The 23,661-nt window shown below is 40.2% G+C and overlaps 1 protein-coding gene across 1 annotated transcript in view; it reads left to right on the forward strand.

The window, feature by feature from the left end:
• The window catches only part of LOC122788890 (EF-hand calcium-binding domain-containing protein 6-like), a 239,817-nt gene that overhangs the window by 18,685 nt on the left and 197,471 nt on the right, over positions 1–23,661 (forward strand). Inside the window, exons 2-3 of the mRNA XM_044055839.1 lie at positions 20,252–20,378; positions 20,481–20,605. Coding sequence (XP_043911774.1) covers positions 20,252–20,378; positions 20,481–20,605 — 252 coding nt within the window. The remainder of the gene's footprint in view (positions 1–20,251; positions 20,379–20,480; positions 20,606–23,661) is intronic.

The raw sequence follows: 23,661 nt of genomic DNA on the forward strand, positions 1-23,661 counted from the left end.
TAGGGAAGTATTACATGGCCCTATATATAATGTATAAGGCCTGGGGGTTTATTCTCTGTGCCTGGACATATAGTCGGAGCATTACATTTTTTTTTCATCATGCATAAACAAGCTTTTGCATGCCCAGGGATGAGGCAGACAGAGGCTGGGTAATTTTAGTGATGCTGACAGCAGCCTTCTGGTGCAGGCAGTTAAGGTTAGACAAGGAGCAGACCAGCCATTATGGAACAAGGTGTGGCAGTCTGTTCTATAGGACATAAATGCAGTGCCTGGGTACAGCCACATCATGACCTGGTTTGTGGTTGCTTGACTGATATGCTCAGCAGTGCCAAGCACAAGGCACAGTTGAATGCAAGGGAGAGATCCATCAGAGGGGGATGGTCCACCAGGGTCAGCTAGACTGATAGATGTGGAAGAGTTCTTTGCATCATTGAGTGGAAGGGGGTGAAATAGAATTGTTCCCCTCCAGGGGTGTATATGTTGGCACTGTTCTGATTCATTCCCACCCACAGGATCACAGGAGGTAATGAGTAAATAATTTCCCTTTGCCAATCCCAATTTTAGTCCTTACCTCCCTTTTCAAGAAGGGACAGTCATACTGTGGTGAATTTATGAATACCAACCAATTGTCCAGCTTCTTTGTAAAGATAGACAGTTTGTCACACTGCTTAATTTGGACAGGAAGTTTGCTTCAGGGAAGAGGTAGGCGCTGGGTGCTATATCTGTCCCTCCGTCCATCTGCAACTCCTTTTCCTCATATTTAGACTTGAGATCCATCTTGTCTTATTTATTTGCTGGAGTAGATTTAGATCTCTGGCCACAGTATTGGGAGGGATGTTTGATTTTTGAAGGTGCAAGACTCGTTGAACAACTTGCTCCCTTATTGCTGTATAATCAAGATGCTAATTAGCCCTAAGGAGTATATAAGATACTGAATATACAGACGCAGCCTTCAATCTGTCTTGGTAGCTTAGTTATTTTAAGCCCCTGATCTTTCTAGTTAAGAATACCTGGGGTCTTTGCAATTGCTTGATGCACTTATTAAGGTACACCCCAGTGAGGGCATTGTACTCTACAATAAGCCACATTAGTGCAGAAAATAAAGAGGTAAGGACTTTTATCAAGCTAGGGAAGATGCCTTTTGCTATGAGCTGTGTGAAGTAACAGTATTTCCTTACCACCATAGCAACATGATGGTTGAATATACGGGAGCAGTCTATCCAAGTACCCAGGTCCCGCAGTATTTTCTCATTTTAGAGTGGTGTGGTATTTGTACTATAAGCTGATGCTATGGGTTGTTTACTGAATACAACAATGTTCCTCTTTTTAATGTTAGGTTTGAGCTCATTCTTTTTGCACACAAGTTATTTACAAGTGTAGGCTCCTGATGCAGTACCTATATGTCACAGGGAGACTTGATGATGACTGACAGCTTGCAATCATTCACAGACTTTGTTAACCGAAGATCATCATTTGATAGATGAAGAGCTGAGGCATAGATACCAAATAACAGAGGTCAAGACACAGATCCTTGGCCTACCCAGCTAGTTACATTCACCCTCTCGGAGGATTCACGCCCTACACTCACTGTATGACTTCTGTCACTAAGCCAGTTTGCTATCTCTGTAACCACATACAAGTTAATTTGATGGTCGTTTAGCTTGTTTATTATACTTGCATATGGTATGGTGCCAAATGCCTTGCTGAGGTCGAGGTACACTATATAAACAGTTTGCCTCCAGCCCATGTCTTGGGTCATTCTTTTGAAGAGGTTTACCAGATTCATCAGACAAAATCTTCCCTTGGCAAAAACAAACTGCAGGTGGTTGAGTCTAATAAGATTATTAATAAGCTATTTAGGCCTGAGTTACTGAGGCATGCCATGTGTCAGCGGGTGGAGGACCAAGTTAGTAGTATACAACAGTGGTTAGTGTATTCATTTATTACATTTATGCATTTATTACACTAGTGGGTGTTACCACAGCAATGCTGTCACCATGCACATGAATTATCACAGGCACATCAAGAGGGCAACAAGTTTTATTCACACAGATTTATATATTTATTTATAAAAATTGGAACTTTCCATTTTCTAATCCCACTCTGGTATTTTCATCTGTTTACTTTTTTTTCACAAGACATCCTTTTGCACTCTACCATACGTAATGTTCCTCCTCATCTCACCTGTAGCACTCACTATCTCTAACTTGCATTTTTTCCTTTTCCTCTAGTTTATTCACATATCACTCCTGCTTTATTTTCTCTTTTCTTATCTTTCTCAGTTCGCCTTTTCTTTTTCCTGTTGTCACCCTACCTAGCTGCATCTCGGCTGTTTTTTAATAGGTTATATACTGTAATAAATACTCCTTTTATTTTTTATCCACATCCTGCCCCCACCCCCCATTAAGGAAACCATGGTAAAAAATTTCTCCAAAGCCAACTTCATGCTTCTTAAGATAGAAGTGGTGAACTTCATGACACCCATGCACATGGACAATACAGTTATGACTGCTGAATCCTACACAAATGCACTCTATAAGCACTTACACGAGTGCATGGATCGTGCTATCCCTAACAGAACCAAGATGCTATCTTCCAAAAAAAGGAAGCCAATCTGGTGGTCCCCTGCCATAAACAAACTGTACAACAGAAGGAAGAAATTGTTGCAAAAGAGAGTAAAATCCCATGAGTGGAGGAGCTCCCTGGTCAGTCTCAGCAAGAAGCTGAGATCCCTTATAAGATCCTCCAAAGCTAGCTCTGAAAACAAGATTGCCACTCTTTCTAAGGACATCCACAAAGCATTCTATAGCTATGTCAAGAATCTCAATGGCAACACCCAGATCTGCTCTGAGTTACAGCACAATGGCACAAAAATTACAGAACCAACTGATATTGCCAACATCCTGACAGATAGGTTTATTGCTAACTTTACCACTTTCTCACCCCTAAAGGTCCCATATCTATACAGGAAGAATGCAGAGTCCCTGTAATCACAACTTCACAGGTAAAAGCAGCACTCTCTAAAGCCAAAAACACAGCATCCATGGGACTGGACAATATCCCAGGCTGCGTTTTACATGAACTTCAGAACGAACTGGCTCCCCACCTAAGCACCATGTTCAATCATAGCCTCACATCAGGCTTTGTTCCCACTGAATGGCGCACAGCAATAGTTATCCCACTCCACAAAGGGGAGCCACCACTGATCCTGGGAACTATCACCCTATTAGCCTGACGAGTCTTGTCTGCAAGGCCACGGAATGTATCATCATGGAATTCATAAACAAAGACATTTGTAACCTCCAAACTCTGGACCCCACCCAGTTCGGGTTTGTGAAAGGCAGATCTTACCTCCTGAACCTGGTCGACTTCTTTGAGGCAGTCACCAAAGCCGTAGACGAGGGTAAGGTGGTTCACAGAGCCTATCTTGACCTCGCCAAGGCTTTTGACACCATCTCCCATTCTGGAATTATAGCTAAACTCACTAAACTAGGTATAAATCCCTATGTCACAAGATGGGTTGTCAAATGGCTCACTGACAGAACCCACACTGTAAAAGTTGCAGACTCCAAATCTGACTTCAAACCAGTGACAAGTGGAGTACCACAGGGTTCAGTCCTGGGACCTCTCCTGTTTGGTATCTACTTCTCTGGCTAACAAATTTTGCAGGTGACTGCAAACTAGGAGATATAGTCGAGTACCCAAATGATGTGGACATCATACAGTGGGGCCTCACTGAGACAAATGCCTGGTGTCAGAGCCATGGCCTCAAGCTCAATGCTCAAAAGTGCATTGTTATTCCCTTTGGTAAAAACTCTGTACCCATGAACTACCACATAGGCAGCAGTCTTCTTAACACCGAATGTGTGATAAGAGACCTTGGGACCCAGGTGGACAGTAGTCTTTCCTTTGATAATCACATTGCCACAGTAGTCAGGAAATCCTTCAACATGGCACACCTCATCACAAAAGGGTTCTCATCCAGGAAAAAAGAGGTCATTGTTCCCCTCTACTTGACACTCATTAGACCCATTATAGAGTACAACTCCCCTTTTGGAATGTACCTCACAAGACATCTGCAGCAGCTGGAAGGGCCACAGAAGTACCTCACAAAGAGAATTACTGGCCTCAAACAGATGCCCTACACTGATCGTCTCAAAAAACTCCAGCTTTACTCTGTAGCATATCGCCTACTCAGAGGTGATCTCTGCCTAACATATAAAGCTATGTCAAATCCAGAGCTGTTGGACATGCTACAGCTAAAGAAATCCCAATCCCTCTGAGCTACACGCTCTAGGGACCTAAACCTTGTCACCACAATAAACAGGACTTGCTGGAGGGATAGATTCTTGTCCCAGAGACTTCCCATACTCTGGAACAAGCTACCCATTTATGTCAAGCAAAGTTCCTCATTAACACTCTTCAAGAAAAATCCTGAAGAGTGGATGGGAAATAGAAAATACACTTCTGTGGCTCTGCTCGACAGGGGCACAGGAAATTAACTTTCTTGGGCTGGCGTACGCCAGGGAACTTTGTTGGCTAGGCTTACTTAGGCCCTTGGGCCGATAGCCTAGTACTTACCTATGAACCTATGAACTTTATATTTTAATAGGTTATATACTGTAATGAATACTCCTTTTATTTTTTCACCTTATATTTTAATAGGTTATATACTGTAATAACTACTCCTTTTATTTTTTCACATTATATTTGAATAGTTTATATACTGTAATGAATACTCCTTTCATTTTTTAAATAGGTTATATACTGTAATAAATCCTCCTTCTATTTTTTAATAAGTTATATACTGTAATAAATACTCCTTTTGTTTTTTCACCTTATATTTTAATAGGTTATATACTGTAATAAATACTCCTTTTGTTTTTTCACCTTATATTTTAATAGGTTATATACTATATTATACAATTCCTCCCCTAAAACGTGCACGCTGATTGGCCAGCCCAACCAGCGTGCCCGTTGTAAATCCCTCAATATACTAACGGAAAAAGGTCTGGTCGCCCGGACTTTTTCCGTTAGTATAAAACACTGTCTCGCTATGTTAAAAGAGTTTAACATAGCAACACAGGTTTAAAAAAAGCAACGGAGATCTCCATTGCTTTTTTAGCTGTCTCGCCATGTTAAACTCCTTTAACATAGCGACACAGTGTAAAGCAACGGAGATCTTGCGATCTCCGTTTTTTAAAGTTGCTATATAAATGGGTTTAACATAGCGAGACAGCTTTAAAATAAGCAACGGAGATATCTGTTGCTTATTTTAAGCTGTCTCGCCATGTTAAACCCATTTAACATAGCGAGACAGTTTTAAAGCAACGGAGATCGCAAGATCTCCATTGCTTTTGTTTTGTTATATAAATGGGTTTAACATAGCGAGACAGCTTTACAATAAGCAATGGAGATCTCCGCTTAGTTTAAAGTTGTCTCGCCATGTTAAACCCATTTAACATAGCTTAAACAGTGCTTTTGCCCACAGCTCTGATGTACTGCGAGGCATGCGCAGTACATCAGAACTGCCTCAGAATACCAGACAGCTGCGGAAGGGCAGTAAAGAGGCATTATACAATGCCATTATTTAAGAAAAGTAATTATTTCTTTTCTTAAATAATGTCATTATTATAATAACTCATTTGGTGTGGTAATGCTGGATACCCACGGTTGGCTTTGGTCTCGGCCTCGAACCAAACCACGCCAACCGTGGGTAAATCCAGCATTACCCACACCCAGGAGTGGGTTATTGCTATAATAAATACTCCTTTTGTTTTTTCACCTTATTTTTTCCTTGTAACTTGGTATAATTATCACGCCATCATTTCACTGTTATAAGATATTATTACAAAAATCCATCATATTGTGCTGTTGTGTTAAAGTTGTATTGTACAGCATTATATAATATGTCCTTTCTTCTGTATTTCACAATTTGTACTGTTATATTTCATGACTCTGTATTAACTCTCAACAAGACTAATTGACTGTAAATTGTACTATTGTTCCGGATCATTTCTCCCTGGGCCTCTGCTGAAAATTGAATTTTTTAGGCCCATTTGGGTTAATGTGGTAAACAAATGTCAGTAAATAATAATACACACACAAACACACACACACACACACATATATATATATATATATATATATATATATATATATATGTATATATATAAAGTCTATGGCATGTACTCACACTGTCCAAAATCTGAGCACTTAAAATCTAAAGAATATATTGATTCTAAAAGACTTAAATATATAAAAAAAATAAATAAAACAAGCAAAACTTAAAACATTTTTTGTATAAAGACAAGGCCCCTGCACCCCCAACACCTCCTACTCTGAGATATCCCCCATTGTACTGCGATCTCGCAGACACGAATAAAAAAATAGTATGTGCAATCAGATGATTTTCCATAACACATACTGGATTTTATGTGGCAAAGAAATGCACTTTCAACTGAATATCTGCCCTTCTGCACGCACGCGCGTGCACACACACACACACACACACACACACACACACACACACACACACACACACACACACACACACACACACACACACACACAGTAATATTAATCCCCTGTGCCTTGCATGCTAGCTGGCAGTTGAAGGAATGGTAGCCCTTCCTGTTCACATACTTCAGTAAGCTTGAGCCAGAAATGGCCTTTATAGCCACATGTGTTCAGTCTATGACAGCCGGTACTTCACTGAGATTCGCAAAATCGTAGAAGCCTTGGCTAGTGGTAGTGCTTTCTTCTACTGCTTGAGCGAATAAGACATGTTCTACCACACAATAAAACATAACATTGAGAAGCTTGTTAATAATTTATGAAGCAGATGTCTTTGCTCCAGTGTACACCTATGAAACTATAAGCAGAGTTCCAGCATAACCCTGTGTAAGCTCAACTTGGACCAATGAAGGGGCAAATGGAAATTCACCCCTGCTCTGCTGTCTGTCTCTGATGGATAAAGACAGTCAATAACCCACCCCTATATAAATCAAATCTGTAAGTCACATCTGGGTTGCAAGGCTATGCTTATAAAGGCCCCAGTGGTTGCCATCATCATCATTATCAACCCCCTTTTCCCATTTTTCTACATGGGATCGGGGTGTTGTGTTAACTGTTACCATCTCTCTTGATTCAATGCCACACTCCTGCCTTCTTCAGCACTCATTCCTGACTGTTGCATATCCTCTGTCACGCAATCCATCCACCTTTTTGCTGGATGTCCTTATTTCCTCTTACCTTCTTCCTGTCTGTCCCAAATCTTCCTCACCAGATTGTCTTCTGCTTTTCTGTACGTGTCCAAACCTCTGTAATCTGTTCTCTTTGATCTTTTCTGCAATTTGGAGCTATTTTGGCCTCTGCTCTGATGTCCTCATTTCTTCAGCTGTTCCACAGTGTGCATTCTACTACCCTTTTCAGCCACTTCATTTCCATTGCTTCCAGCTTCCTCATCTGCTCTGCTTTTACTGCCAGGTTTCTGTATCATACAGTAGTACTGGTCACATTACTGTTTTGTACACCTTACTTTTCAGTTTCTTGGCATTCTTCTGTCATACACTACACCTGACACTCTATGCTAGTTATCCAGGACCACCCAAAGCTTCAGGTAAAAACAAGGATTTATTAAAAGGTTAGCGCTTTCATGCTAATAACTCGGAACTTCATCAGACCCTGATGAAGTGCAGAGTTATTGGCATGAAAGCACTAACCTTTTAATCAATAATAAATTAATAAATAAATCATAATAATAAATCAGCTTTCTTGGCACCTTGTCATGTGCTTTCTCCAAGTCTATAGGAATGCCCAGATGGACTCTTTCCTCATATCTACCTTCTTCTTAATTATCTGTCTCATGCAAACATCAGGTCAGTTGTGCTGCATCCTGATCTGAAGCTGAACTGCTCATCTCCTGTCTTACTTTCTTCAACTCTGCATATCCATTTATCAATCACCCTCTCCAGAACTTCCATACAATGTGACAGGAGTTTGATACCTCTGTACTGCCCACAGTTGTGGATGTCACCTTTGTTCTTGTACATTGGCACGAGTATGCTTATTCTCGTTCATCTGGGTACACTTTTCTCTCCACACTGCTATGAGTACCCTCAGGAGCCATTTCTCTCCTGTCTCGCCCAGCATCTTTATCATCTCTGCTATGCCTGCTGCTTTTCCTGACTTCATTTTCCTTAGTGCTGCTCTTACATCTATGGTGGGCTCCTTTTCTTTTCTAATTGTAGGGTGTGTCTGGGGCAATACAGCTTCTGTGGGGTTTTCTTCATTCAGAAGCTGCTGGAAGTACTCCTTCCATCTGCTTTTGATGTCTTGTGGGCTGGTGAGCAGCTTTGCTAGCATCCCTTATGGGGGGTGTCTGACTATCTTCTTTATCTTTCTGTCTTTGCCTTCCAACCTGATTTCTTTGGGCCACCTACTGAGTGACTTTCCAGAAACTGATAGAATGCCTCCAACGCCCTATTCTTTGCTACTGCAACTAATTTTTTAGCTTCTTTGTTAGCCAACCAGTATTTCTTCCTAGTCTGGCCCATCTTTTCCTGCACTCCTTCTTTCTTTTGATGATTTCCTGGACTTCTACATTCCACCACCAGTTTCTGTACCTTATTTCCATACCTGGCTCAGCCACATACCTGTTCTGTAGTCCTAATACATGTTGTTTTGAGGCACTGCCATTCTTCTTCAATTCCACCTATTTCTTCCTCTTTTTAGGGTGCTAGAACCCAGAGTAACTCCTTGAATGTACTTTCTCTCCAACTTCCAAGAGAGTCTTTTCTGAGCACTGTTTGCACACGATTGTGGCAACCAGTGATTTATACTGTGGGCTGAGTGTTTCACTGGGAATGACTTTGCAATCACTGATTTTACCCCAGTGCTCTTTCCTTACTAAGAGGAAGTCTACCTGAGTTGCATGTTAGCCTCTCACGTATGCGATCTTGTTACTGTCTCTCTTTCTGACCCATGTGTTGGCTACTATCAAGCCATTTGTCACACAGAAGTCTAGAATGGCCTCTCTTTCTTTATTCCTCTTGCTCCACCAATGTGGACCCAGGCAGTCCTCCTATCCAGTTCTATTCAAGTCACCCATTATCAACACCAATTCATGTTTCATAGTTTCATAGTATAGTACTAGGCTATCTGCCCTAGGGCATTTATAAGCCTAGCCAAAGTGTATGTGGCTTTCGCCACCCCATGTAATGATACAAAAGTGTACAATTTAAATTAAATTTAGTTTACTGTGCCTCTATCTAGCAATGACACAGAGATGACCCCCGGGGTAAACCTACGATCACCCATCCATTCGTCCAGATTTCTCTTGAAGAGAGTCAGTGAGGGGCTCTGCCTAACATGGACAGGTATCCTGTTCCAGAGTGCGGGAAGCCTCTGGGTTATGAATCTGTCCCTCCAGCATGTCCTGTTCATATTTGTGCTGAGGTTTAGATCTTTAGCTCTCGTGGCTCTGATGGATTTGGATTTTTTGAGGTGGAGCATGTACATTAATTCTGAATTGGACATGGCCTTGTACATAAGGCACAGATCACCTCTGAGCAGGCGGTATGCTACTGAATAGAGCTGGAGCTTTTTCAGTCTGGCAGCATATGACATATGCTGGAGACCCTTGATCCTCTTGGTAAGGTACTTTTGGGGTCTCTCCAGCTGCTGCAGGTGCTGGGTGAGGTACATACCAAATGGGGCATTGTACTCAATCATAGGCCTGATAAGGGAGGAATATAAGGGTACAATGACATCCTTAGATCTGGATGTGAATCCCTTCATGATAAGGTGGGCAAGGTAGAAGGTCTTTCTAACCACTTTGGCGACGTGGGTGTCAAATGAGAGGTCACTGTCAACTTGGGTCCCCAGGTCTCTAATTACTTTTTCCGTACTTAATGGAGTACCACCTATGTGGTAATTTGTGGGTACTTTGTTTTTTCCAAAGGGGATGACTATACATTTTTTGGCATTTAGTTTAAGGCCATGACTCTGGCACCAGTCATCTGTTTCTGTGAGGCCCTTCTGGAGGAAGCATGTGTCAGCTGGTGTGTCGACTATGGCGCCTAGTTTGCAGTCGTCTGCGAACTTTGTCAGCCACAACCCCCCTATGTTTGCCTGCATATCTGAGAAATAAATGCCGAACAAGAGGGGTCCCAAGACAGAGCCCTGTGGGACTCCACTTGTGACTGGCTTAGAGTCTGACATAGCTCCAGTTATTCTGACTTTGTGGGTTCTGTCCTTTAGCCAGTTTGATACCCATCTTGTGACAAACAGGTTTACATTTAAGCTGTTGAGCTTGTCTATGATGCCTGAATGGGGTATTGTGTCGAAGTCTTTAGCCAGATCCAGGTAGGCTGTATGAACTGCTTTGCCTTCATCGATGGCTCTAGTGACTGTTTCAAAAAAGTCCACCAGGTTTAAAAGACAGGATCTGCCCCTTACAAAGCCGAACTGGGTAGGGTCAATTGTCTGTAGGTCCCCGATGTCTTTGTTTATGAGTTCCATAATGATCCTTTCCATAGCTTTGCAGACCAGGCTGGTCAAGCTTATGGGGCGGTAGTTTCCAGGGTCTGTAGAGGTGCCACCTTTGTGGAGTGGGACCACTGTAGCTGTACACCAGTGTTCAGGGACATATCCTGTAGCAAGGCTAAGATTAAACAGCGTTCTTATGTGCGGGTTTAGCTTCTCTAGGAGTTCACGTAGCACGCAACCTGGGACACCGTCAGGTCCCATGGATGCTGTATTTTTAGCTTTGCTGAGGGCAGCTCTCACCTGGACATCTGAGATTTCAGGGAGTTTGCATTCAACTGAGATATTTATTTCGTCTTTTGGGGGAGGGGGGGGGGAGAAATTTGCACTGAACCTGTCTGCCAGTATGTTGGCAATATCTGTAGGTTCAGTGTATCTTTTGCCGTAATGAACTAACTCTGCGCATATCTGAGGGTTTCCGCCCAGGTTTCTAACATAACTGAAGAAGGCCTTGTGATTATCTTTAGCGTCCTTAGCGATTTTTCTCTCGAAATTGGCCTTTGATGATTCTATTAGCGAACGTAGTTTTTTGCTAGTGCTGATCAGGGATGCCTTCCCTTTATGGGATTTTGCTCTGTCTTGCAGTAGCTTCCTTCTCTTGTTATAAAGTTTGTTTATGGCTGGGGTCCACCAGATAGGATGCCTGCCTTTGGTGGAAAGGGTCTTGGTTTTATTTGGGATTGCATGATCCATGCATTCTTGGAGATGCCCGTAGAAAGCATTTGTGAAGGATTCAGCAGTGTAGGATGTGGTTTCCACTGGCCCAGGGGGCTTGAAGGATACTATTTCAGTCCTAAGGAGTGTAAAGTCGGCTTTTGAAGAGTTTCTTACTGTGGTCATTTTGTGCTGGGGGTGGAGGTGGGATATGAATATCTAGGGTTATTAATTTATGGTCTGATCTCACTAGTGAGGGGTATACTTCAGGTGTTGAGCATTTTGTCCCCATGTTTGTGATGATCAGGTCAAGTATATTATTTCCCCTTGTGGGGGAGGTGGCTAGTTGTTCCATCGCATTTGAGTTGATGAATTCCAGGAACCTTTGGGCTAGGGTGTTGGGGCTTGAGTAATGCACCCAGTCTATGTTTGGGTAGTTGAAGTCTCCCAATATGATGGTATTTGGTGAGACATTCATCTCCTCCAGTGTCTTCAGGAAGGCTGAATGGAGTTCCTGAGATTGCGAGGGTGGTCTGTAGCATGCTACAAGTTGTATAGCAGTTTTGCCTACGGTTAGTTGCACATGGATGGTCACCGATGCTTCATGCTTTGCCACTAACCTGGAGGTGTGGGTGTCTTTAATAAATATGGACACTCCCCCTTCTTTTGTGGTTCGGCCCAGGTTTTGGGGCTGAAATGCATGATACGAGGTATAACCTGGTAGGGCTGGGGTACTCTCAGGAGCCTTGAACCAGGTTTCAGTTACTGCACAGACATCGATGCTCTCCATACTGAGGAGTGCTTCGAGAGCCTGCATCTTGAGATTTAGACTTCTGGCATTGAGCAGCATTACCCTTGTTTTTTTTCCTTTATTGTTTTCTAAGGTGGTGGGTTTGTCTTTTGAGCCTTGCCTAAAAATGGCACTATGGGGGTGGCAAGAGCCTTAGCCAATATCTGGAAGCCCAGTGGTGACAGGTGCAACCTGTCCCTTGCGAAGCAGCGTGGCTTGTCCAGCATGTCATCCCAAGCAGACAGACATTGGATCCCCCTAGAATGACACCAGTAATTGAGCCAATTATTAAAGCTGATCATCTTGTCTTTGTATTGTGGCATCATTCTTGGTGAGGGCAAGATGCTGCTTAGGGTCAGGGTCATACCGGCCTGGGCTACATAATCAGAGAGCTCCTCTATGTCTCTTTTCATGTAGTCCAAGGAGGTACATCTCAGGTCATTCACGCCGGCATGGACAATGACAGAGTCATATTTGTACTTGCTTTGGAGTGACCTGAGTGCTTGTGTTATGTGGCGGATCCTAGCTCCCGACAGGCAGCTCACCATTACCCTCTCTTTGTTCAGCCTGGTAAGCGGGACGTCAGTGTGTCTGACTATAGAGTCACCTATTACTAGTGTATCAGGCATGGTGTTTCGCCTTAAGGGCTGTGATTGTTTGACACACTGACTTTGAGTATTATGTGTTGCTTGTGCAGAGTTTTGAGGTGGTGTTTTCTTGGATGTCTGCTTTGGAAGCCTCTGTTGTTTTGGTAAGTTTTTTATTAGAGCCTCCAAGTATGTCTTTGTGTTACTATGTGTTTGGTTTGCAGTTGTGGTTGGTTTATGTGAGACTGTTGTCCTGCTTTATCTAGTAAGTCCTGCAAATGCTATATGAATGCACCATTTACCTCACTATCAGAACCCTCCTGTGGGGCATAGGCTGAGATTATGAATACTGCCCTATCATTACACTGGACTCTGATTACCATGAATCTTTCACTAATTCTGATGATACCCCTCACTGCCTTCTGAAGCCTCTCTCTCACCACAATTCTGACTCTATTTCTAGCCTGCCCTCTGCCTGAGTAGTAGACTCTGGATCCCAAGGCAAGTGACTTTGCTGCACTGCCCTTCCATCTTGTCTCAGCCTCCGCCATACCATTATGTCATCCACTTCCAAGCTCCGTCCTGTCAGTGAACCTACATTAAATCTTAGTTCATGTTTGACAGGTCGATTGGTTTTATGTCCAGCTTTTGCTCTAGGCAACTGGACACTAGCTGGCCAGTAGATTAGATGCAGGGGTTGCAGGGCTTTATGGCAGACACACACTGGTAATATGGTCACATACATCCTTCCTACCATTAGCATGGGTCCAGTAACTACCCATGCCCATTTTGGTGACATTAGTCAACTTAACATGACCAAATCACCTACAGTCACAGCTCGCAGTCTGTGATCTATGTTCCATCTTGAGGATAGTGCACACCACAGTAGATGCCCAAAGCGGTTGGTCTATACAAGTGTCCCTCCTATAGGGCACCATGTAATTATGTACTGCTGCCCACAATTTCATTCATTGCGGAATTTGAGATAGAAACACTCAGCATATTTTAAATTTGAGATAGAAACACTCAGCATATTTTCCAATGTGGGAGGAACCCACAGAGACACAGAGAGAAAATGCAAACTCCAGACAGGCTTTAGCCAGATGTCAAGATTTTACCTTGTACCTTGTGTATTGGAGAGGAAGACCTTAACCATTATACCAACTGGTCCAGTGGTCATTACCTCAGGATACACCAATGACCTATGAACCTATATACCTAACATATTGCCAATTGTTACTAAAAGGTGAAAGAAGATGAAAAAGGGAGAGCTATACTTACTTGGGTCTGCACAGTAACAGGAAGACTACACACTGTCATAATTTCAGCACATGGGTGATACATTTCGACCAGGCTTCTCACTGTATCCTGATTTATATATAATTCATCAATCAGCTGCTTGTGAGTCAAACTATATCTTACAGGATTACAGAAGTTACCAAGGCAAGTAAGATAGGAGATCATTTGTTCCACACTTATGATGTACTTTTCACTTCTAGAAGGGCAAGGCAGGTGTAGATGCCCATCCAGTCATCAAGGTTACTCTTGAAGGATTGTGTAGGTGTCGCTCTGTTTAACATATAAGAGCAATTTATTCTACAGGTGGAAAAATCTGTCCTCCAAAGTGGTTTATTTATGTGTTGGTGGGGATTCATATTCTTCGATCTAGTTTTAGTGGAGTTGTTTTGTCTTGCAAGGGTATGAGATCAAGGAGGGTTTGGTTCTTGATGAACAAAATGCAAAACATAGATCTCCATGAAAGAGACTATAAGAGAGTGAGTGCAATGATAGGAATTTAAGTCTGTTGTGGTAGTACAGGGCTTTTGTTTTTGTCTATGTATTTGTAGTTGCTGCTCTCTGCCAAAGTACATGACAAAACAAGAAACAATTACATTTAATGCAGGTAACCTGTCTGCAGTGCAGGGATTTTCTGCATGTGGTGTGCTTTTGTAGGTTAGCAGGTGCTGTTACACAAGTTCTTCTACACAGAATCATGATATTTTAATCATATTTATTTGCATACCATGACTGCCATGTTTGGTTACACATCTTCATTTGTATCTCAAGTGGTCATTTGCATACATTGCTTAATGAAACCTGCTGCTCACTGCATTACTGTTCAACAAACATATCTTTGACTTGATCCCACCCTGCACTTAGCTGCTAACCTTGTAACTTCCCACTGTGTAAGTACATCATTTGCCTCTGAATCCCTCAGTGTCTACTAAGAGTGTACCTTATTACAGTGTATGAACTTGCATTGTAGCATAATGCCTTGTGATTTGTGTAAAAGTATAAATTATCTTATCTGTCCTCTTACCTGAATTCATTCTCCTTACTGATTTGACTAGCTATAAAACCTAATAATTGATTTCTTTAGTGTTGTTTGTAGTGGAGTTTTTATCCTCAGGCCTCTGTTGGACATGGACCTTAGCTCAGCAGGATAGCAGCACAACCCAGTTAAAAAAATGTATATATCTATATCTGTCTATAGCTATATATCTATCTACATCTATATATCTATATCTAGCTCTCTCTAGATATATATATATATATATATATATATATATATATATATGTGTGTGTGTATGTATATATGCACACACACACACACACACACACACACACACACACACACATATATATATATATATATATATATATATATATATATATATATATATATATATATATATATATATATATATATAAGCTAGTACTACACATCAAATGTAACCAACATCGACAAGTAAAACATTGATGCAAAAATGTCAAAAATGTCAATATCGACACATATCTATTCAAGTGCTGAGCAATAATGTCTTTGCATGCAAGATTAAAAAAAAAAAAGAAATTATAGTTTTTTGCAAGGAGGCAAGGTCCCCTGCAACTCCCTGCTAATTATATATATTAACTTTGAGACTGCATAAACATGAGGCAATGGCATATTTCCCAACTCTGGGAATTGTGCATTCTCAGACACCTGTCAACCAGCTGTTTAGTCAGTTATAAACAGCTGACTAAACAGCTGTCGACCAAATACACACTGGATCTTTTTTCAGGGAACCTCAATATAAGGTCTATATCAAATAGTTGAATATTTACTTAGTCGATTAGCTATTCATCAAACTCACACTGTCAAAACCTCTCTTCATCAAATGGACATTTCATCAAACTTTTTCATTGAGAAAAGCAAAGGCTGGCCAACCTAGCATCTGTCACTAAATTCTAAAAATTTAAAACCTACCCAAGTGGGGGGCTTCACCCCCCCCCCACACACACACACTCCTTCTAACTAAATATACCAACTCAGAGACCACACTACAGTGGGGAAAAAGGCAAATTCCCAATAATGGCCAAATATTGTTTATCCCTATGAAAAACTTCAATGAAACGGACGTTCGATGAGGAGAGGTTTCGACAATGCGGGTTCGATGAATAGTGATTTGACAATTAGTGTATTCAAAGATATGATATAGACCCATATGTATGTGTGTGTATATATATATATATATATATATATATATATATATATATATATATATATATAAACATATATATATATATATATATATATATATATATATATATATATATATATATATGTGTGTGTGAGTGTTTATGTGTGCATATGTATTCCTTTAAATTATCGCAAGTAATTTTGAAAGAAAAAAACTCAAGTGGTTACCTACCAGTATTTATAATGGTTAATCATATGTAATTGCTACAGTAGTTACTTTTTTGTTCTTTATAAAATATTGTATAAAAATACAAAGGACAGAAATGTCCTTGCAGTTTGTTTACTAAACTATCTTCTTGGGAGATATTTCTCAGGCAGACAGCTGCCTCTATAATGCATTAAAGCCAACTTACACCTGTGTTTCATCGGTTCATATAGACTTAATGACCTGCAGTAGTGATTCATATGAGAAAAATTCGTATCATGTCTGTCGCAGCTACTGCTGGCTAACAAAACAAGTTATTATTGTTTTTATTATTTATTATATTTATTTTTGTTTACTTGAAAAGTCCAGCTGGGCACAAGGCCACATTTCAGCAGAGGCCTGGGAAAAAAGCTCCAGAAACATAATTGGAAGAACCATACATTTTGCTATGACATATTCACATTGTATGTGAAAACTGAAACATGATTTGTACATAATAGCAGTACATAAGACATTATAATTTGTACTTAATAGTAAAGCGTAATAATACAAAAGGGCTAATGAATGCATATATTTGGAATAGTTACGTTGTAGGAGTGTTTCAGCAATGTTACAGCTTCAGTGTTGAAGTAGTTCAACAGAATTTTAAGTCCATTACCTATTATTGTTGAAGTCCTAGTTGGTAATTTAAAGAGTATGTAGAAGTGAAGTGGGATAGATATGGAAATGGAAGTCTAGAACTAGTAACAGTTTGCAGTTTTAGTTTTAGTTTTATACAGCAATAAGTAAATTCATTTTATAGAAACTATAGAATGTAATACAGCAATACACACCTCTAGTGGGGGAAATGCCAACTACAGGATATTTATGTACTTTTAATCTTAGAGTGTAACAGCAGCAGCAACATATTCAAGAGTTAAAGAAGAGTTGTTTTAGTTAGGTTTGGAAGATGTGTGGCTTTTAGTGGGTCTAACAGTGAGTGGGATGGAGTTCCAGGCTTTGAAGACATGGGTTGGTGGACAAAGCATGTTGGACTTGTGAACTCTGAGGAGATATTTATCGGTATTGCAGAGTATCTGGTTGGGGGTGTACCTTTGTAACAAAAAGCCTAGGGAAGGGCACCTTTCAGGGTGATGCACTACAATGTGTGCTACTTGTAGGTGAGAGAGGGAGTGATGTAGTGGGGTAGCTCTAGCTATTTAAGGTACTTAAGTGCAATATAGTGATGAAAAGAGTAAACTTTACTGGATGTGAATTTGGCTAGTTTTTGTACAATGCTCAAGTTTGATCCTCTCTATGGCCTAGAGGCTGGTGAAAACTTGTGAAGCATATAGCAGTGTGGGAAGAAGCTAGGAGGAGACAGAGGTTGTCTTGCTACTTTCGCTAAGACAGTGTTTAACTTTGTATAAGAGACACAGCTTTTGGTGCTTTTTTTTGGTGAATATATAACTCAAATTTCAAGTCATCAATAGTGACAACTAGTACTTTAGTGATGGAGGTGACTTCAATTATTATGTTATTGGAGGACATTTTAAAGTTCATTTTTGCCATCAGTATTGGACTTGGGGGTGAAAAGGAGTAGTGTTGTCTTCTTTGGATTTAAGATGAGGCTGGATTTGGCCAGCCACGCTTTGGTGGAAGTAAAGGAGTCCTGAGTGAGTGGCTGAAGTTGTGTAGGATTCTGGGCTGACCACATACCTCTCAACCTCTTAATGTAAAAAATCTGGACAAAGCCTAATAAAATGGGGAGACAAAGGCCTACAAATAGGGATATATTTTAAATATTGCTTTTATAACCTTAGAAAGTAGATAGAATGACAGGTGTTATGTTAGCATACATTTTCCGTATGATATAAAGTCTGAAACTCAAATGTGTGTCATTATTTAATGACTGCAGTCTTCAGTGATTTTTCCAGAAACTCGCCAATTTTATGAGGAACAGACCAAAAATATTAGGCAAAAATCTCAACATTCTGCAAAAATCTGGACACTTGAGAGGTATGGCTGACCATATAACAGTAGAATCAGCAATATATTGGATTAGGCTAGTATGTTTAAAAGCAGTGTGCAAATTGTTAATAAATATGTTGAACTATAGGGGTCTACCTATTTATCCTTGGAGTACACCAGCAGGTACTATTAGGAAGGTGTAGTGGCTTGATTGACATTTAACAGCTTGTGATTTATCTGCCTTTGGCACAAGAAGAAAACAGGATGGGATAAGCCAAATGATGCTAATGTAGGCCGAATGATGCTAATGGAACCAGTACCTTGTCATGGGAGACTGCATTCTTTTCATAAGGCAAAGAATAATGTGCATACAATATTGTTTGTGTTGAATTTTTGATTGATGGTATTTATGAAGTTGCATAATGCGGTGTTAGATTTGGTCTGAAAGCCTTCAGGCCAAGAGTGAATATATTTTTGTCAAGGATATGTTTATGTATTTGAATGTGTATGCATTTCTCCAGGATTTTAGAGAAAGATGAAAGAATGGTTGCAGGCCTGTAGTTGGAGAGTTCAGTGATGTTGTCTCCTTTAAGAAGAGAACTACGGAACCCAAGAACAGGAAACTGTAGTTTCCCCATCCCCATCAGCTGAGATATCTAACCCATTAGGGATATCATTGGCAGAAACTGGAACATCATAAGAGTGGATCACAACACCCACCATTTAGTGGGTAACGAGCCTGTCTTCTCATACAAGAAAACCAGAATGCTCAAACAAACCATTGAAAGGAAAGTGACCCCCATACTCAGGAACAGCACAGACCCCCATGAGCCTGCTAACCCAGCAAACCCCAAAGTTATGGGCCCTTGCAAGCATTGTATAGTCTGCCCTTTCATACACTCAGGCACATCCTATACTTTTCAACACTGCAACATCATGGTGCAGTTCAAAGCCCAGCACGACTGCCACTCAACTTTTCTAGTCTACGCAGCCTACTGCGACAAATGTTTTTCCTTCTACATTGGAAAAATGATTAGAAAGCTCTCAGACAGGGTGAAGGAACACCTTGCAGCCATCAGGCATAATGACAGTTACAATGCATTAAGCAGACACGCCACGAGCTGCAACGGTTTTGCCCATTTTAAATTTCTAGTGTTAGAACAGGTCCAGCAGTTTTTTGGAGATTGCAACACACTACTGGAGCTGAAGGAATTAAGATGGCAACTCCTCCTTGAAGCAGATACTCCACTAGGGCTCAACGAGAATCTCAACATTAAATGTGCATTAAAGTGGTACAATTAAAAAGTTATGGCATGCCCCCTAGGGACAGGATGTTAGCAGATAAAACCTTTTGTTTTACAGCAGTGTCTCTCATTAGTCCAAATACTACTGCATTAATGTAGTCTATCTACCAACAATAGTGAAGCATTTTTTATACCAGTTACACTATTTAAAGCTAGCACAGTACTGCAAAAACATTACATTTTGCTCTGATGAAGTTCGATTGTTATCAATAAAGCAAACAAAAGCGCTCAGCAAATAACAGTTCTGGATCAGTGTCTATTCATTGCTTTTTTGTTTTTGTTTTTAACAGTTCGGACGTTTTCAGTAGTGTGTGTGTGTGTGTGTGTGTGCGTGTGCGTGTGTGTGTGTGTGTGTGTGTGTGTGTGTGTGTGTGTGTGTGTGTGTGTGTGTGTGTGTGTGTGTGTGTGTATGTATATGTATATATATGTATATATGTGTGTATATATATATATATATATATATATATATATATTTTTTTTTTTATGTCGAGTATGATGCCTTAACAAAACATAAATATGCAACCATCTTAAACAAGAACATAAACATGGAACGAACTTCTCAAAGAGAAAAGCAGCTGTCTTTCTGTTAATAGTAAATATTTAGACAATGTCAGCTAGGGATTTAATTTTGAAAAATGAATATTACTGCACGGTGTGCTGCCTAAACACAGATAAAACTATAATCAGCCATAATTGTTTTTCTATTGTCTGTTAAACCAAATAGAAATGACAATGTGATATGTTCCTTCTTAGGAGTCAGAATGCAAGCATCCTTGATGATAACAAAACACTAATGACAAAATTTACTAAGAAGTACAACGGTTATCAGGAACTAGGAGGAAAATCGCCTAGCCCAAGGACTGTGAGATCAACTGAGCAGGTATGCAGTAGCACCTGTTATGTGTGTTTGGAAATCGTATTGTGTCACTTATACATTATAATGGGAATTTATACTTTATTTTTTGTTAACTTTTTTGAGCAGCTATCTAAAATGATTAAAGATCTCTTGAAAAATAACTTTGATGAGGTAGACCTGGCCTTTTCAGAACTGGACACTATGAATACAAGAAGGCTTTCCATGGAAACGATGTACCAGCTGCTCAAAAGGTACCAAAGTCCAGTTAGTGAGTGAGTGAATGAGAGTGTCAGGGTGTGTGTGTGTGTGTGTGTGTGTGTGTGTGTGTGTGTGTGTGTGTGTGTGTGTGTGTGTGTGTGTGTGTGTGTGTGTACATTTGTATAAGTAGGTGTCATGAAAAGATGAGTATGAACAAGCTGCCAGAAATACAATTTCAATTCACATATCAATCAAGACACTGTTTTGAATTTAGACAGATGCTGCAACTGGATAAGCTCTAAAGAAATGTACTTCCTCAGGTAGGATCTGTATCACTTCAGGAAAGTGACAGTTCAGTGAACGACATTTCATCAGAAATACCATTCATTGAAATCTGCTCTTGTGGGGGGGGATGTGACCCCCAAACCCCCCACAAATTAAATATACCGACTTCGAGATTGCACTACAGTGAGGAAAGGGCAAATTTCCCAATCTTCAATTTACCGTGATCTCAGTATGAACAGTTCGATGTAAGTGAACCAAAAATGCCATTCGCTGAATTGAATTTTCACTGAAGTGATATAGACCCCTCAAGTGTTATGCATGACTCTATATCTTCTGTAGATGTAAAAATTAATACTGCACCTCACTAAAAATACTTTGCATTACATAACCAAATTAAATAGTGTTGATAACCACAGTTATTTATCAGCTGTACAGTTGCAGCCTCCACCACAGGCTATCAGATGCACACACACACACACACACACACACACACACACACACACACACACACACACACACACACACACACACACACACACACACACACACACACATTCTGTTTATTCAAGACCCATTACAGAAAGTACTTAGAAGTCAAGAGTTCAAGTATATAACTATTTTAGACTTGCTCCGGCCTCAAATTAGATAGAGTGTGGCCTCTCCAGAGTGCTTGGCCTTATCATTTGTGAAAGGCTGCCCTGTTGTCCTGAAACAGCTGCAATGCCATCATGGTCTTGGTATTTCTTTTTTTTGGGCTGCCAGGCAGTAGTCAGATCCAGTTGCTGTTAACACTCAAAAGTGAAATCAGTAAACTGTGAGAACCTCTCTTTATACTATGATCAAGATTATAGTATTCCAGAAAATTCCTGAGGTACAGCAACTCAGTATATATTTATGCAGCAATCATATGCCCCATGCTAGATATGCAGGGATGAACCCCTGCCCCATGGAAAATACTTTTAAAGCTACAGAGCAGTTTTTAATTTGTAAGTAAACAATCACAGATTTGCATTTGCACTTTTTAATGCCAATCACTGCTGCATTGCAGTTTTGCCATATAGCCCTTTCTGAACTAAGTGACACCATTTATAGAAATGCTTATGGAATCAAATGGAACTCAATGACTTCACACTATTTTACTCACATAACAGAAATGTGTCCTCTGAGAAGTGATAATTTACACGGAGCTGTATGGTTGATGATTCTGCAGTTGTACTGCACTACTTATGTTGTAAAGGGATACTGTACTAGTTATAAAATAATGGAGCATTGTATTAGTTACATAGTAAAGGAATATTGCAGATTTGCAATTGACTAGTTGTATTGTAAAGGGATACTGTGTTATTTGTGCTGAAAAGATGTGCTATAATAGTGGTGCTGTTGAGGTACAATGTACTAGTTTTGCTGTAAATGATTACTGCATTAGTTGTATTGTAGAAGTGTATTATGAACATGTTTTTGTAAAGGAAAATATGTCATTGTACTAATTATGCCCTAAAGAGATAGCATACTGTCCCTTTTTTGTCTAGGACACAATAAAAGTGTCGTTGTGGGGTCTGTTCAAACAGCTTTATTTTATACAAACACATCACTATAGAGGCTTACTGACTTTAACTTAAGTAACTTATATACAGACTATCAACTGTGATCATGTGTGCTCTCTCTGGATGCTCCTTCAAAATGGCACTAGGGATTGCATGTGACTGGAATTTATATGTACATGTATAGCCTCACATGCTTCTTAAAGATGTAGCACACACACTCTACACTCTGATGTACATCCTCTCTTTTTGAGAAATAGATCATGCAATTGTTATGAGACTATTTGACATGCAGAAATCACAGGTAATCCATAGTCATGCATTATACAAGACTAAATACACATGCATATACAATCAATCCATGTTGCTGTGTATTTCACACTAAGCTTCAACACTCGTCCATATCATGTGACATAAAACTGGGGATTAGATTTAGCAGCTGGAACAGTTTCTGCAAAATGAATGACCTGTGGAATGTTTGAATCACTTTCTGGAATGGAATCAGAATTTTGAACACATTCTGGTCTGGAAACAGTGTCTGACTCACTCCTTGATTTAGAGTCGGCATCACAGAAGTAATGATGTGATTGCAATGATGATGATGATTCTGGTACAGGAAGAAGATGTCTGCAATTCCTCCTATACTGCACACCCTCAGAATCTACTAAGTAGGATCTCAGTTCAGCACAGATGCCTGTAATCTGTACTATTCAATCAAAACCGTTTGTTGTCTGAATTCACACCATCTCTCCTTCCCTCAATGGACGGAGTAATCTGCTCGATCTGTTGTAACTAGATTTCTGGATATTATGCTTCCTTAAATAATTGAGCCTTGTAGGTTTTATTGTTCATAAGTTTAGGCTGCAACAAACTTGAAGAAATAGGTAGTGTAGCTCTAGTTTGCTTGGAAAGTAGTCTTTGAGCAAGTGAGCCAAGAATATCCTTATGGGGTATGTTTCTGAGATTAAGTAAATTCAAAAATACATTGGTATTGTCACGCTTTGACCTTTCAAGTAATTGCTTTGCAAATTTCTGAAACAACTGGCTAGTGAATTGAGTACTATTGTCAGAAAAAGGTTTGTGTGGACTACCATGAACTGAGAAATGGCGTTTCAACTTAATAATAACAGCAGATGAGGTGAGGTTAGGTAGTAGATCAATCACAAACCAATTCGAATAAGAGTTTACCAGAAATAAGTAGTGTTGATTGTTCCATTCAAAGATACAGTAGACCAAGGTAGTTCAGAAACTGGATTTAGCTGAAGTGGTTCTCTTTGCAAATG

This window comes from Protopterus annectens, chromosome 14.part0 (assembly GCF_019279795.1).
Source record: "Protopterus annectens isolate FY-2018-M chromosome 14.part0, PAN1.0, whole genome shotgun sequence".
Lineage (NCBI taxonomy): Eukaryota > Metazoa > Chordata > Ceratodontiformes > Protopteridae > Protopterus > Protopterus annectens.